The sequence below is a fragment of the Myotis yumanensis genome, unplaced genomic scaffold (genome assembly GCF_028538775.1).
Source record: "Myotis yumanensis isolate MYYU_CA2020_CCGP unplaced genomic scaffold, mMyoYum1.0.hap1 SCAF_11, whole genome shotgun sequence".
Lineage (NCBI taxonomy): Eukaryota > Metazoa > Chordata > Mammalia > Chiroptera > Vespertilionidae > Myotis > Myotis yumanensis.
This window is the reverse complement of record NW_027223762.1, coordinates 21,294,875-21,309,797: the sequence shown is the minus strand read 5'-3', so window position 1 is coordinate 21,309,797 and position 14,923 is coordinate 21,294,875. Positions and strand designations below refer to the sequence as shown.

General features: G+C 39.8%; 1 protein-coding gene across 2 annotated transcripts in view; it reads right to left on the bottom strand.

Annotated features, from left to right (window-relative positions):
- Nucleotides 1-14,923, bottom strand: part of EML4 (EMAP like 4) — a 163,158-nt gene that overhangs the window by 34,275 nt on the left and 113,960 nt on the right. For both annotated transcript variants that reach the window (XM_070429100.1, XM_070429099.1), the window contains 4 exons: nt 13,778-13,888; nt 11,147-11,242; nt 3,001-3,135; nt 2,750-2,885 (listed from right to left, as the gene is read on the bottom strand). In XM_070429100.1, coding sequence (XP_070285201.1) covers nt 2,750-2,885; nt 3,001-3,135; nt 11,147-11,242; nt 13,778-13,888 — 478 coding nt within the window. The remainder of the gene's footprint in view (nt 1-2,749; nt 2,886-3,000; nt 3,136-11,146; nt 11,243-13,777; nt 13,889-14,923) is intronic.

The following is a 14,923-nucleotide window of genomic DNA, read 5'->3' as shown; positions in this document are numbered from 1 at the left end:
TTATTTGAGCATTTAAAAGGGGGGTGGGGTGGGGAGTTATTTTCTCATGCACGGTTAAATTAACAAGAGCAGTCTTAAAGTACCATGAAAGAAATTACGAAAAGCAGGTGTGGAGATTCATAGATCTCCATCAGAATGTATAAAAATGAAAGTTATTTGAGTGTTGAGTGTTGAGTAGAGAAGAAGGGAGAGGGAGAGAGAGTCAGAAACATCAATGAGAGAGAAAAATTGATCGGCTGCTTCCTGCATGCCCCCCACCACTGGGATCAAGCCTGCAACCCGGGCATGTGCCCTTGACTGGAATCAAACCTGGGACCCTTCAGTCTGCAGGGTGACGCTCTATCCACTGTGCCAAACCAGCTAGGGCTAGTTTTTCTATTTTTAATTCAGTGTTCCATACCTTCAAACATGACAAAACCTTGTCAAACATATAAAGTATTCCTAGAATGATGGAATGTTACAAAATAGAAAATAAAACTGAAGAACAAATGCTTCATTGAGCCTATATTTGACATTCCAATTCAAGCCAAATAATGTTTGAAATACTAGCCAAGAAAAATAATTATCCTTGAATTTAAAAACCTATTGTACCTCCAGGTGTAATCACTGCCACATCTATCCAAGCTTAACTGCAAATCCCCTAGTTTCTCTAATCTCTTACAGAACAAAGCTTTCATAAAAAGCAAGTTTACCTTGACTGCCAAATAAAGATGTTTGGAGGGCTTCCCGTGCCTGTTTAACTATAGAATCAAATGTCAGAGACTTTAAAATTTATGTTATATTCTTAGCAAATGGACAAATGGGCCCATATTAATTATTTGGAGCAGGTAAAATGGTGGTGTGCTGCCTTGGCCTACACACCAAAGGGTTGTGGGTTCTATTCTCGGTCAAGGGCACATACCTGGGTTGCGGTTTCAATCCCCAGCCCCGGTTGGGGCGCATTCGGGAGGTAACCAATTGATGTGTCTCTCTCATATCGATTTCTCTCTTTCTTCTCTCTCCTCTCTCTCTCTCTCCCTCCATTCCATTCCCTCTAAAAATCAATCTCGGGTGAGGATTAACAAACAAACCAAAAAATGGTGGTTTGTTACTTAGTTCCTAAAAGGAACTTAGATTTAAGAACTATGAACATTTTAATGGTGGTGGGGATACAATCAACTTCCCCTCCCCCAGTTAAAAATTATGAATTACTTCATATAAGAAAAATTGAACTATTTCATACCCCGTAAGAAAGAAAAAATACTGAAACAACCTAAGTGTCCAATGACAGAGAAATGAATAAAGAAAATGTAGTGTATATGTATATACACACAAATATTACACACATAAATACATACACACACAATGGAATAAAAAAGAAGGAAATTCTACCATTTGTAACAATATAAAGTCCTGGGAACATGATGTTAAATGAAATAGGACAGAGAAATACAAATGCTATATATGATCTCACTTACATGTGGAATGTGTGTGTTTTGAAACAGTCCTACCTTTCCCGCTTTTTCTCTTTCCTTTTCCTGGGCACATGTGTTCGTATCTGAAATGCCCAGAACAGCATTGTATATCAAAACTGTGACTTACTGACAGGTTATCCTCTGGCACTGAACAGAGTTTGGGTGTAAATGTATCCACTCTTCATTAGCTTAATGCATGTTGAGGTGGGAGAGGCAGGGAAAGGTTCAGAGGTTGTTTTTAGTTTGTTGTTTTTGTTTTTTTGTTTTACAGAGAGGAAGGGAGAGAGATAGAGAGTTTGAAACATTGATGACAGAGAAACTTTGATCGGCTGCCTCCTGCACACTCCTCACTGGATATGTGCTTGCAACCAAGGTACATGCCCTTGACCGGAATCGAACCTGGGACCCTTCAGTCTGCAGGCCGACGCTCTATCCACTGAGCCAAACTGGCTATGGCTTTATTTTGGTTTTTGTCTGAAATACTTGTGCAAAGAAAATCTACACATGCAAACACAGGAAATGGGAAGTCTAATCTTGTAAACTGCCAGGCACATGAAATGGTCTATATTGTTCTCTGCTTACATGACTGTTACAGGCAAACTTGCTGAGAATTTTGTTTCTTCCTTTATATTTGGGGTTACAATTCTGTAGGTGTGGCTGGGAAGGATTTCATGTATGGAGTGAAATAAATGTGTGAACCCAGGTCACAACAGAGATCAAAGTTCCACACCTTTTGTAGTCTTGCGCACTCATTATGGCTTAACCTTAAATAACACTTCTTCTGTGAAGTCTTCAAAAAACTCAGCAGATCAGATGATCTCTCTCTTAATTTTACACTGTTTAAATTAACATATCTATATCACCTCTCTAATTATTTCTTAGCTAGAGGCCCGATGCACGGAATTCGTGCAACAGTAGCCTTCCTTCCTCTGGCTGCCGGCACCGGCTTCCCTCTGGCACCCAGGACCCAGGCTTCCCCGCAGCCTCGGCTTCGTTCAGAAGGTCAACTGGAAGGATGCCTGGAAGGACGTCTGGTCTAAGTAGCATATTATGCTTTTATTATTATAGATTAACCTCCTAGAAGGAAATGTTCAGGAGGATCAAATATAGGTTACATATGCTTAATAATTAGTAAATATTTTAATTTTAAAAAGATTATGAAGAACCTTAAAACATAAGGAATGGTAGTGGTTCTCCTACTGTTTCACTGCAGCCTTTCCTGGTCTGGGTAAAGATGAAAGTGCAATAGCAATATGTGCAAATTAAAAAGGAGTGACAATATGAGAATACTGTACCTTTTGGCCCTTTCCCAGGTGTGGGTTCTACAGTAGTTTTGCTCCATATAAGTATAACTCCACCTGAGTCTCCAGTAAGAACATCTCCATTCCCCAAAAATGCTAAACACTGCACAAATTTAGGTTTTTCATATTTCTACAAAAAAAAAAGAGAGAATTTTCAGTTTTCCCTTTGGCATGATGACTCCATGCTCACTCAACAATTAAATATTAAAGTTTTATAATGAAATTTATAATATTCTGGTCCTTACCCCAAAAATTCCCTGTTTTCTTGTTAGTGAATTGCCACTCCAGGTCCAGAAAAAAATATGAGATTTACCACATGTTATTATGGTATTTGCATCTGTTGGATGGAACTCCACAGCCAAAACAACTTCATTTGTTGTCTGTGGAAAGAGAAATAAAGCTTTAGATGAATGTATACTCTTATCTCCATCAAATACCAATTACAGCTATGGATAAAGACAGGAAAAAAATTTTAGGATCTATTTTCTTGAACATTTGTAACAATAAATTTTTATAATAATGATTTAAATTTGATGTCTTCATATTATTATATCATTTTTTATATTATTTATATATAACTAGAGGCCCGGTGCACGAAATTCATGCGGGGGAGGAGGGACCCCTCAGCCCAGCCTGCACCCTTTCCAATCCAGGACCCCTAACCACCTCTGCCTGCCAACCTGATCACCCCAACTGCCCCCCCACCAGCATGATTGCTCCTTACTGCCCCCTCTGCCGGCCTGGTCGCCCCTAACTGCCACCCCACCCCCCCCCCCCCGCCCGCCAGCCTGGTTGCCCCTTACTGCCCCACCCCCGCTGGCCTGGTCACCCCTTACTGCCCCCCCCCCCCCGCCAGCCTGGTCACCCCCAACTGCCCCTCTTTGCCAGCTGGTCGCCCCCAACTGCCCCTACTGGCCTGGTCGCCCCACGCAGCCTGCTATTCGGTCATTTGGTCGTCCCTCACTAACCCCCTGCCGGCCTGGTCGCCCCACACAACATGCTGTTCAGTCATTTGGTCGTCCCTCACTAACCCCCGTCAGCCTGGTCGCCCCACTCAGCCTTTTCGGTTGTTTTGGATGTGACGGCCCCTGGATCTTTATATATATAGATAACTGCATTAGAAAGACATTTAAATGAATTAGTTTTAGATTATTTTAGTTTCTTACACATTTAGGGAAAAGTACACTAAAACTATCAAATATAAGAACAATATACATTTGTCTTCAAGATACTGCCATTTTGATTTTTAAAAAGTCTTATCTTTCTCTGTACTATTATTATTTTTTATTTTATTTTCTTTTTTATTATAATTTCTATTCTTGCAAATAAGACATAAAACCTGGTGTGAAACACAGGTGTCCGTGGGGCGTGGAACATCTACAGGACGTGTACTATTTGAGCTGAATGTGTTCTCTTTAAGGCATATGTTGGGTTAATTGGGGGCAGTATTTGCTGGGTTCAGAGTAAGAGTAGCGTGATCTTGTCTTAGTATCTGACCGTCTTGGTGTTGAGTGTACTATTATTACTGACCACTCATTCATTTAAGAAAATTTATTACTGATTTACAGATTCACCCTTAGGCTAAAAGCATATAGAATGGTCACTACTGAGTCATACAGAAATGAGAAACAAAAAACCCCAAGAGCTTTTATGCCATTTCCCCAAAAAGAAAACTTAGAAAAGATAGAAGTTTAAAACAACTAGAAGAAAAAAGGAATAGGCACGAGTGTCCAAAGGAATTACAAGTAGTTTTTTCACTGAAATTATTGAACTGAGGATGTCTTAAAAACACTACATTTCAATATGTTCAATAAGTCATAACTGAGTTCTTACTAAATTGATGTTTTATGATAAAAGCAGCTACTCAAACTTAATGGTGAGGTGAAATCTATATGCATGTGCAGCTGTTTGTTGGTAGCTGGTGCTCACCTACAGGGTGATCACTAAGGTGTGTTTTTTAACTTAGCAAAGAACTTTATGTGCATGGAAGCATTTCTTCACTGCAAACCAATATGATAAACATGGTAATCTTGTAAACAAACTGAGTTAAATAAAATACCTTTTACATTCTTATACTAATAAAATGACACTTGAAAACAACTGAGCTAATTAACAAAAATTTCCCCCATGGCTTCAATTTTACCGTCAATTTTACATTTCTACTACCAACAGTTGGACACTACAGCTTGTACAGGCACATGAATAAAACTCAAACAATCTAATCTGAATGCTTTCTCCCCCTATGAGGGAAAAGGACAGTACCCTTTTTTGTTATATAGTTTCCACAATGGTTGGAATTAGTAAGTCAAAGTATATTTTAAAGATAATATGTTAATTAACAACGAAAAAATTCGTCATCTTTCTTCCAGGATGATGTTGCCTTTTATTTTATTTTAATTAATTAATTTATTTTTAAATCTTTATTCTGACCAAGATCTCTGCCTGCCTTCCTAACTTCTTTTCTTTCAGTTGTTGTTAATCCTCACATGAGGATATTTTTCCATTAATTTTTAGAGAGTGGAAGGGAGGGGAACAGACAGAGAGAGAAACATCATCGATGTGAGAGAGACACATCAATTGGTTGCCTCCTGCACGCACCCTGATCAGGGTTGGGTTTCGAGCCTTCAACCAAGGTACGTGCCCTTAACTGAAATCAAACCCGAGACCCGCCCTAGCTGGTTTGGCTCAGTGCATAGAGCATTGGCCTGTGGACTGAGGGGTCCCAGGTTCAATTCTGTTCAAGGGCATATGCCCAGGTTGTGGGCTAGATCACCATTAGGGGGCGTGCAGGAGGCAGCCAATCAATGGATTCTCTCTCATCATTGATGTTTCTATCTCTCCCTCTCCTTTCCTCTCTCTGAAATCTATAAAAATATATTTAAAACAAACAAAAAAACAACAACAAAAAACCCCAAGACTGATTGGGCATGAGAAACAAGGGAAAAGGAGTCATACCTATCTTTGGCAAGTAAGTGGAATGTGGTGTTAATCACTGAAAGGTGAAACTGGTTGGGAGTTAAGGAAGATGATTAGTACAGATTTGGTTCTGTTCATTATGACTTGTGGGTTAGGATATTCAATTAAAGATGCCTGGCAAGCAACAAGAAATATAAGTTTAAATCTGTGAGTGATCTGGGCTACAGGTAAATGATGGAGAACAGAACAGATAGTAACTAAGGCTATGGCAGCTGTATGCTGTCAATGGAGGACATAAGATGTAATTCTGAATAACAACAACATTTAAAGTCCTAGAAAGGAGATCTGCTAACCTTTACTACAAAGGATCAAAATTCACATACTGCACTTTGGTATAACTTCCCTATGTTTCAATGTTAAATTACCCTGATGGCTGAAAGACTATCTGTATCTTCATTTATATTTTTTAAAGTTTGAGGTTTCTTATACTCTTTTTAAGTACAATCAAAGCTACTCTTATTTCTTTCAAAAGATTAACTTATGCTATTTGAAAACATAACCTCTTTTCCACCAACAAGCGGAAAGCTTGAAGCTTATACAGAACAAAACTGCCGAGACAGAGTGCGGGCGTGCGATTGAAGAGGAATGTGATGTTATTTAAGAGTACAGCAAACATGTCATAGGCTTTTTTTTAGTCATCCTGTCACTTTGAATCCTTCTGAAAGCCGGTCAGGAGGAGGCCATTTCTGACCCATGTGAATGCTGTTGTAATGCTAACCTTACATTCCTCTTTTACAAGTTACAACCGATCCACACTAAGGACCAACACTATTCTATACCAATTATAAAATACCATGGTGCGCGGTTAGGATCCCTAGGCCTAGCTGCAATCAGGGCCGTGTCCACCGCCCAGCATTGCTCCTCCACTTCTGTGGCCCCTGCCCCATAAACCTCCACGCTCACAGCCCCCACCCTGCAAGGCTCCTTGGCCTCACTGCTGCCCACGCCCTGCGATGCTCTTCTCCCAAAGCAGCCCTGCGAAGCTCCACGCTCACAGTCCCCACTCCGCGAGGCTCCTCGGCCTCAGCCACCGCTGCAACACTCCTTCGCCTCACCGCCCTGAGAAGCTCCATACTCACAGCCCCCGCCCTGCTCCCCAGGGATGCTCCGCCTCAGCCACCCCGGGAAGCTCCATGCTCACAGCCCCCGCCCGCCCCACGAGGCTACTCAGACTCCATGGCCCCACCCCGCCACACCGAGAGCCGGACCGTCCTTTGGTCCTTTGGTCCCACAGCTCCCTCCTCCCGCCGCTGCACTACGGGCGGCCAAGGGCCCACAGCTCCCATTCCCTCAGCTCCCTAGCCTGCTGTTTGGTTGTCCGTCCAGTCGTGATGGCACCTGGCTTTTTATATATATTAGGATGCTGCATTTTATGTAACACGAGTGGCCTGGTGAACGGATTCACGCACATTGAAAGGAAATTAATTAGAAGACATATTTTATTATCGCTATTTGCCCTTTCTCTATAATACAGTGGTTCTCAACCTGTGGGTCTCAACCCCTTTGGGGGTTGAACGATCCTTTCGCAGGGGTCGCCTAAGACCATCGGAAAACACATATATAATTACATATTGTTTTTGTGATTAATCACTATGCTTTAATTATGTTCAATTTGTAATAATGAAATTGGGGGTCACAACATGAACTGTATTAAAGGATCGTGGCATTAGGAAGGTTGAGAACCACTGCTATAATAGAAGTGTCAGAGATGAAAAAAATTAGTAAAATGTATATGAAAATAATATATAGAGTAATAAACAGTCACAACATAACAAAAAATATGATATAAAAACATGATATAAAAACAACGTTGATAAAAACAATGACTGATAAATTGATTAAACTTATTCTGATATCTCCCCGTATACCACATTAGGAGGAAAAAGCACTTTCAGAGTGCTTGACTAATTTCCTTGTGATAAAGTATTTACAACTTTAACATCACACACTCTTCGAACTCGAGAGAAAACAACATATAATTGACCATGTCCAAAAACGGGTTCGGGTAGGAATATTCCTACTCCATCTAGAGTTTGTCCTTGTGATTTATTAATAGTCATCACAAATGCTGGCATCACGGGAAACTGTCTTCAAATTAATTTAAATGGGAGGCCAGTGTCAGATGGGGACAAATCAATTCTTGGAATCAGAACCACCTCTCCTTCCACAGATCCTGTTAATACTTCAGAGCTTTATATGTATCGCGCATGCCTGAGTCAACATTTTTAAACTAAAGGCCAGTTGGGGAGGGGGAGATACGTGGGAGGTTGGGCGGCTGGCCCTGCCCCCATTGGGCAGGTTGGCTGGCCGCAGTGCACATCATGGCGACTGGTCGTTCAGGTCGCTTGGCTTTTATATATATATATAGAGAGAGAGAGTGCCAGTGCGCATCATATGTACTGGCCAGTCGGTCGGACGTATGGTCGGTCACTTAGCCTTTTATATATATAGAAGATTATAACAATGCATATCATTACATATGCTTTTCAGTTATGTCACCCATACTCCTACGATTGAATTTTTCCTTTAAAATTTTTAAAGCTTAGAGACTGGAAGGGAGGGGGAGAGACAGAGAAAGATATCATGCCCTTGTGCCCTTGACCGGAATCCAACCCAGAACCCTTCAGTCTGCAGGAAGATGCTCTATCCATTGAGCCAAACTGGGTAGGGCTTAAAATTGCTTTTTAGAGAGAGAGGAAGGGAGAGAAAGAGAGAGAAACATTAATTGGCTGCCTCTCATAAACACCCGAACAGGTGATAGAGACCAAATCCTGGGCATGTGCCCTGACCAGGAATGGAACCAGTGACCTTTCAGTGCATGGGATGATGCACAACCAACTTAGCCACACCAGCCAGGGGGTCAGTTTTAATTTTTAATATGAGAATTATCACAGATAAAACTTACGTAAACAAAAGCTCTTTGGAGTCCTTAATAATCATTGAGAGTAAAAGAGTCCTGAGTCTAGAGAGGAGACCAAGATGGCGGCGTAGGTAAACACCGGAGACCGCTGCCGCAAACAACCATTTCAAAAATACAACTAAAAGACTGAACCGACATCACCCAGAACCACAGGAAGGCTGGCTGAAGAGAGACTCTACAACTAGAAGGAAAGAGAACAGCAGGTCGAGGCTCAGAGGCGGCGCAGTGTGGAAAATACAAAGGTACCGAGGTGCGCGCGCAAAGCGGGCTGGTGGCTGAGGGCGCGGTTGTCGTTTTCTGTCGGGAGTGAGTCTCAGACTCTGGGCTCCGGATCCGGGCAAGTCTCTGGGGACCCAGACTCAAACGGGAGAAGCGGGATTATCCGGCATCAGTTGGAACCTGAGGGCAGCTTTCTCTCCGAAGTTTGCAGCGGCTGCCGGGGTTCTGAGAGGCAGAGCCTCTGGGAACGGGACTGAGCGTGGCCATAACTGCTCCCTCCGCCCGCACTGTTGATCCCGCCCCGCCCAAACCCTGCGCACAGCCTTTTGCCGATCGCCTCAGGCAAAGGCTGGATTGGCGCCTCCCCAGAAGGCAGACGTTTTCCATACAGCTGATTCCTATAGCCAGTCGGCCTGGTGGTCAAACCCCTCTAGTGTTAACTACAACAATTAAGGCTTGGCTAGAACAAGACTGCGCACAGAGACCACAAGGGGGTGCACCAAGAAAGCATAAAAGATGCGGAGACAAAAAAACATGACAGAAATGGAGGATATGGAGCTAAGAATCGCAATTTTGAGGGCTTGCCATAAATTTGTGCAGAACCTCACGAAAACTAATGAGACCCTCGATGCTACGATAAAGAAATTAGAAAGTAAGCATACACGGACTGAAATAAAGAATATTATACCCAATAGCAGACCAGAGGAGCACAATAATCAAACCAAAGATTCGACAAAAAACACCCAATTGGAAAAGCAAAATGAAAAAAGAATCCGAAAGTGTGAAGATAGTGTAAGGAGCCTCTGGGACAGCTTTAAGCGGTCTAATATCAGAATTATTGGAGTGCCAGAAGATGAGAGACAGCAAGATATTGAAAACCTATTTCAAGAAATAATGGCAGAAAACTTCCCCCACCTGGAGAAAGAAATGGACTTACAGGTCCAAGAAGCGCAGAGAACCCCAAACAAAAGGAATCCAAAGAGGACCACACCAAGACACATCATCATTAAAATGCCAAGAGCAAAAGACAAAGAGAAAATCTTAAAAGCAGCAAGAGAAAGAGGCTCAATTACCTACAAGGGAATACCCATACGACTGTCAGCTGATTTCTCAACAGAAACTTTGCAGGCCAGAAGGGAATGGCAAGAAATATTCAAAGTGCTGAATACCAAGAACCTACAACCAAGATTACTTTATCCAGCAAAGCTATCATTCAGAATTGAAGGTCAGATAAAGAGCTTCACAGATAAGGAAAAGCTAAAGGAGTTCATCACCACCAAACCAGTATTATATGAAATGCTGAAAGGTATCCTTTAAGAAGAGGAAGAAGAAGAAAAAGGTAAAGATACAAATTATGAACAACAAACATGCATCTATCAACAAATGAATCTAAGAATCAAGTGAATAAATAACCTGATGTACAGAATGAACTGGTGATTATAATAGAATCAGGGACATAGAAAGGGAATAGACTGACTATTCTTGGGGGGAAAAGGGGTGTGGGAGATGCGGGAAGTGACTGGACAAAAATCATGCACCTATGGATGAACACAGTGGGTGGGGAGTGAGGGTGGAGGGTGGGGTGGGAGCTGGAAGGAGGGGAGTTATGGGGGGAAAAAAGAGGAACAATTGTAATAATCTGAACAATAAAGATTTAATTTAAAAAAAATAATAAAAAAATAAAAAAAAAAAAAAAATAAAATAAAATTTTTAAAGCTTAAATGAAATAATAGATTTTGTTTAAAAAGCAGCAGTAGTCGCCTTAGACGGTATGGCTCAGTTGGTTGGGTGTCATCCCATGCACTGAAAGGTTGCCAGCTCAATTCCTGGTCAGAGCACATGTACGGGTTTCAGGTTTAATCCCTGGAAAGGGGCATAGAGGAGACAGCCATCGATGTTTTGCTCTCACATCAATGTTTCTTTCTCTCTCTGCCTTGCTCTCAAAATATCAAAAAAATCTAAAAAAAAAAAAAAGGCAGCAGTAGCCAAGTAGAGTACTGTCTTAATTTTGAGATTAAACATCCATCTACTTAGTCATTTCAGTAGCATAATGTGTTTGAAATATCACTAACATTGGTTGAAGGTGCTTGAATATTTTATCTTAAGATACCATAAGAATGGTATTCTTACTAGCATAAAATCACAACTTAATAAAGCTGATAATCTGCGCCAGTTAGTGTGCTCTTGCACATTAAGGATATGCAATATACTTCCAAGGATCTGCAAAACAAATAATGTATTCTAAAAGATAACAACTGAAACTTTTTTGGACTTACCTTTATTTCTGCTCCTTTTGACTTTTTCTGCCAATCCCACACAGTAAGCATATGCTCATTGGAGTCATCAATAACACATAAGTGAACACCTGAATCCTAAAGAAAAGTCAATTATAGGCATTTAAAGTTTTTCAGATAAGGCTGACTTTCTAGGAACAAGTACCATATTATTAAAACAGTCAACATTAAGATAATCCAAAATCCTTTAAATGTATGATTCCTTGAAATATAATGAATATACTACTAAAACTGATTTTCTTCAGAAATATAAAAGATTCTTTTAAAAAATATTTTTCAGTTTTAATTTTTTTCCCTAAGTTGATTTTTACTTGCCATCTAGCCACTTTTATTCAGAGATAGCAAATAATTCATTTTGAGGATTGTCCCCTAGTCCCCTCTTGCCTTCTTGTATTTAAAGTATAGTCCCTAGCCAGTTTGGCTCAGTGGATAGAGCGTCGGCTTGCGAACTGAAGGGTCCCAGGTTCAATTCTGTTCAAGGGTACATGCCTGGGCTGCAGGCTCGATCCTGCAGTAGGGGGCGTGCAGGAGGCAGCCGATCAAGATCAATGATTCTTTCCCATCACTGATGTTTCTATCTCTCTCCCTCTCCCTTCCTCTCTGAAATCAATAAAAATATATAAAATAAAAATAAAAAATAAATTATAGTCCCTTGAGGTAGACATGAAATGTATATCATTTTATAACTTTGTTCCTAAGTTTTTGTAGATGAAATAAGCTAAAATTAATGGCCTGTTTTAAAGTTTGCCAATTTCAACTTTCCATGATATACATTAATATAAACAAAATAAATAAAAGCATAATTAAATTCCTTTCTATTTATTTTTCCAACGTGATTTTCATTCACATAATTTAAGTCTCCCAGTTTAAGAAAAAAGAACTGTGGACATTAAGAAATTATTTTTTCGCCCAGCTGGTATGGCTCAGAGATTGAGTGTTGACCTATGAACCAGAAGGTCACAGTTCGATTCCCAGTCAGGGTTCATGCCCAGGTTTCGGACTCAGTCCCCAGTAGGGGGTGTGCAGGAGGCAGCCAGTCAATGATTCACTCTCATCATTGATGTTTTTATCTCTCCCTCTTTCCTGCCTCTCTGAAGTCAATAAAAATATGTTAAAAAATTTTTTTTTCTCTACTAGCATTTGCAGCATATACTTTAAATGTCTATGGAACAAAGAAATACTGTGATGAAGAGGAGAGGTACTGAGAAAGGTCAGAGTTTATTCTCTTCTCTTTATCTTCCTTTTAACCTGTACCAGAATGATTATCTAAACCAGGAAAAGTTAGAGTAGGAGGCAATCCAAGATAGTCTTAATATCTTAACAATATCAACAAGATGAAAAGAGTTTCTGCTACAGAAATTTTAGTGGGGGAAAAAGGTAGCAAAAGTATTTCCTTTCTGTCCTGTCCTTTTATCTACTTTTCTAAAGGCCTTTCTCCCAATTCCTGACTCATTTGACCCTTGACACTCAGTGCTTTCAAGGTAGCAAAATTCCCATATCCACCCAAATTTATCTTTTTGTTCTAAAAATGTCCCTTCCTCTTCATGTCGCACAAAACTCCCATAATCCAGAATATAGCTGCTGATACCTAGGAACTGAAGAGATTATATGAATACATTAATATATTCTAAAGTATGAATGGGACCCAATAAAACATGGAGGGATATTTATATTTGAGACTAAAAATTATGGATCCTGCCCTAGTTAGTGTGGCTCAGCTGGTTAGAGCGTCATCCCATACACCAAAAGGTCGCAGGTTCAATTCCTGGTCAGGGCACGTATCTAGGTTGTGGGTTTGATTCCTAGCCGAGGCGAGTAAGAGAGGCAACCCATCGATGTTTTTCTCTCTCTCTGTAAAACAAAACAAAAAAATGATGGAGCCTAAAATGTAGCTCTCCTACATTTAAATTAATATGAAAGTTGAAATGAACAATTACATATAATTTAAGAGTGAAGAGATTGTTTAAATTAGTAACATCCTGTTTTATTTCCCCTCAGAATAAAGTTTCAAGGCTAAGGTAAGATTGTTAGATACTGAATTTTAAACTCATGTTGTCATTAATTCAGAGCCATGATAATTCATGATATTAGTGAATACAAAGTTCTGTCTTTTGCTCCAACATGACATTAAGAAAAGACAGTATTTGTGCATAATCAACATTTTGAAACTAGAGGCCAGTTGGGGAGGGGGAGATACGTGGGAGTTTAATGACAACATGAGTTTAAAATTCAGTATCTAACAATTTGTGCAAGTTTCAGGTCTGTGAACTTTCGAAATAAAATAGAGCTCTGTTATCCAAGCTAAACAAAAGCACAACTTACTGCTTGTTTTACTTTTACTATGCCAACCATGTATTCCTCTAACATTTCCCAATACTACACAGGAATTTTATTTTAGGACAGAAAAAAATTAAATATAACTAAGTGTAATATTCTGGATCCTAGCTAAACCAAAGTACTTTAGTATTTAGGTTAAAATGCTGGCTATAGCTAATATCCCATATTTCAATTCAGAGTTATCACTTTCTATGAACACACAGACACAAAAATGAGCTTAACTTCTTTTTGGCTTCTTTGTACCGCTTGTTTACTCCTTTAAAAATTATTACTTACAGCTTTTGAAAAATCCAGGCATCCTACTCCACGCTCAAAAGTTCCAAGTCCAATAATCTGCAGTGTGGATAGACTAACTGAATCCCACACTCTGACATGGGGTTGTAGAGGCTGCAAAAACAAGGGGAAAAACACAAGATAGGACTCACTGGTATATAGGTGGATGCCAATGAATACCACTACAACACAAAACTGTTTACTGTCTTTAAAAAGTAATAGAGATGGATAAATATCTAATAAAAAATAGCTACTACATTTAGACATGCCCTCAAAGAATCTTGAGCAGGTATTTTCTTCTCATACCATAAAAATAAGGATATAACAACAGTGATAATAGTTGTAGCAGCAAATGATCTGAATATTTCTCTAGTGCCATATACTATTCTAAGTATATCACATGTATTAATTAGTTTAATCTCCATAATTCTATGAGCTATTTACTATTACAATCATCATTTCATAAATGAGGAAATTGAGATATGAAGATTTAAATAATTTGTCCAAAGTTACACAACTATTAAAAGGTGGAGTTCGGATTCAGACCCAGGAAAATTTGCTCTGGATACCCTGCTTTAAGCATTACCTTTATTCCTGGGAAAAGAATACTTTTTAAAATCAGTGCTCAATAAACTGCTAAGCAAACAGTTCTTAAAACAGAATCTGGAACTGGAAGGGGTCTTATAAGTCTTCAAATATAACCCCTCCAAGTCCTTTTCATGAAAGAAACAAGCCAGAGAATGCCATGAGTACAGTCATATATTTCTAATTAGCCATCATTAATATTCACTGTTGATCCTTACAAATAAGGGATTTGTTATTTAAGCCTATTTAGTAATACTAAATAGCAACTAAAAATTTTAAAGTGTTATCAGTGCTACTCATATATAAAATCAATTTAGGGAAATTGCAGTACCTATAGCAAACACTGATAACTTATTCTATGCTAAAAATATATATATAACGCCCAGCCACCATGGCTCAGTGGTTGAGCCTTAACCTATGAACACAGGAGGTCATGGTTTGATTCCTGGTCAGGGCACATGCCTAGGATGTGGGTTTGGTCCCTGGTAGAGGGTGTGCAGGAGGCAGCCAATTAATGATTTTCCCTCATCATTTATGTTTCTCTCTCTTCCCTCTGAAATCAAT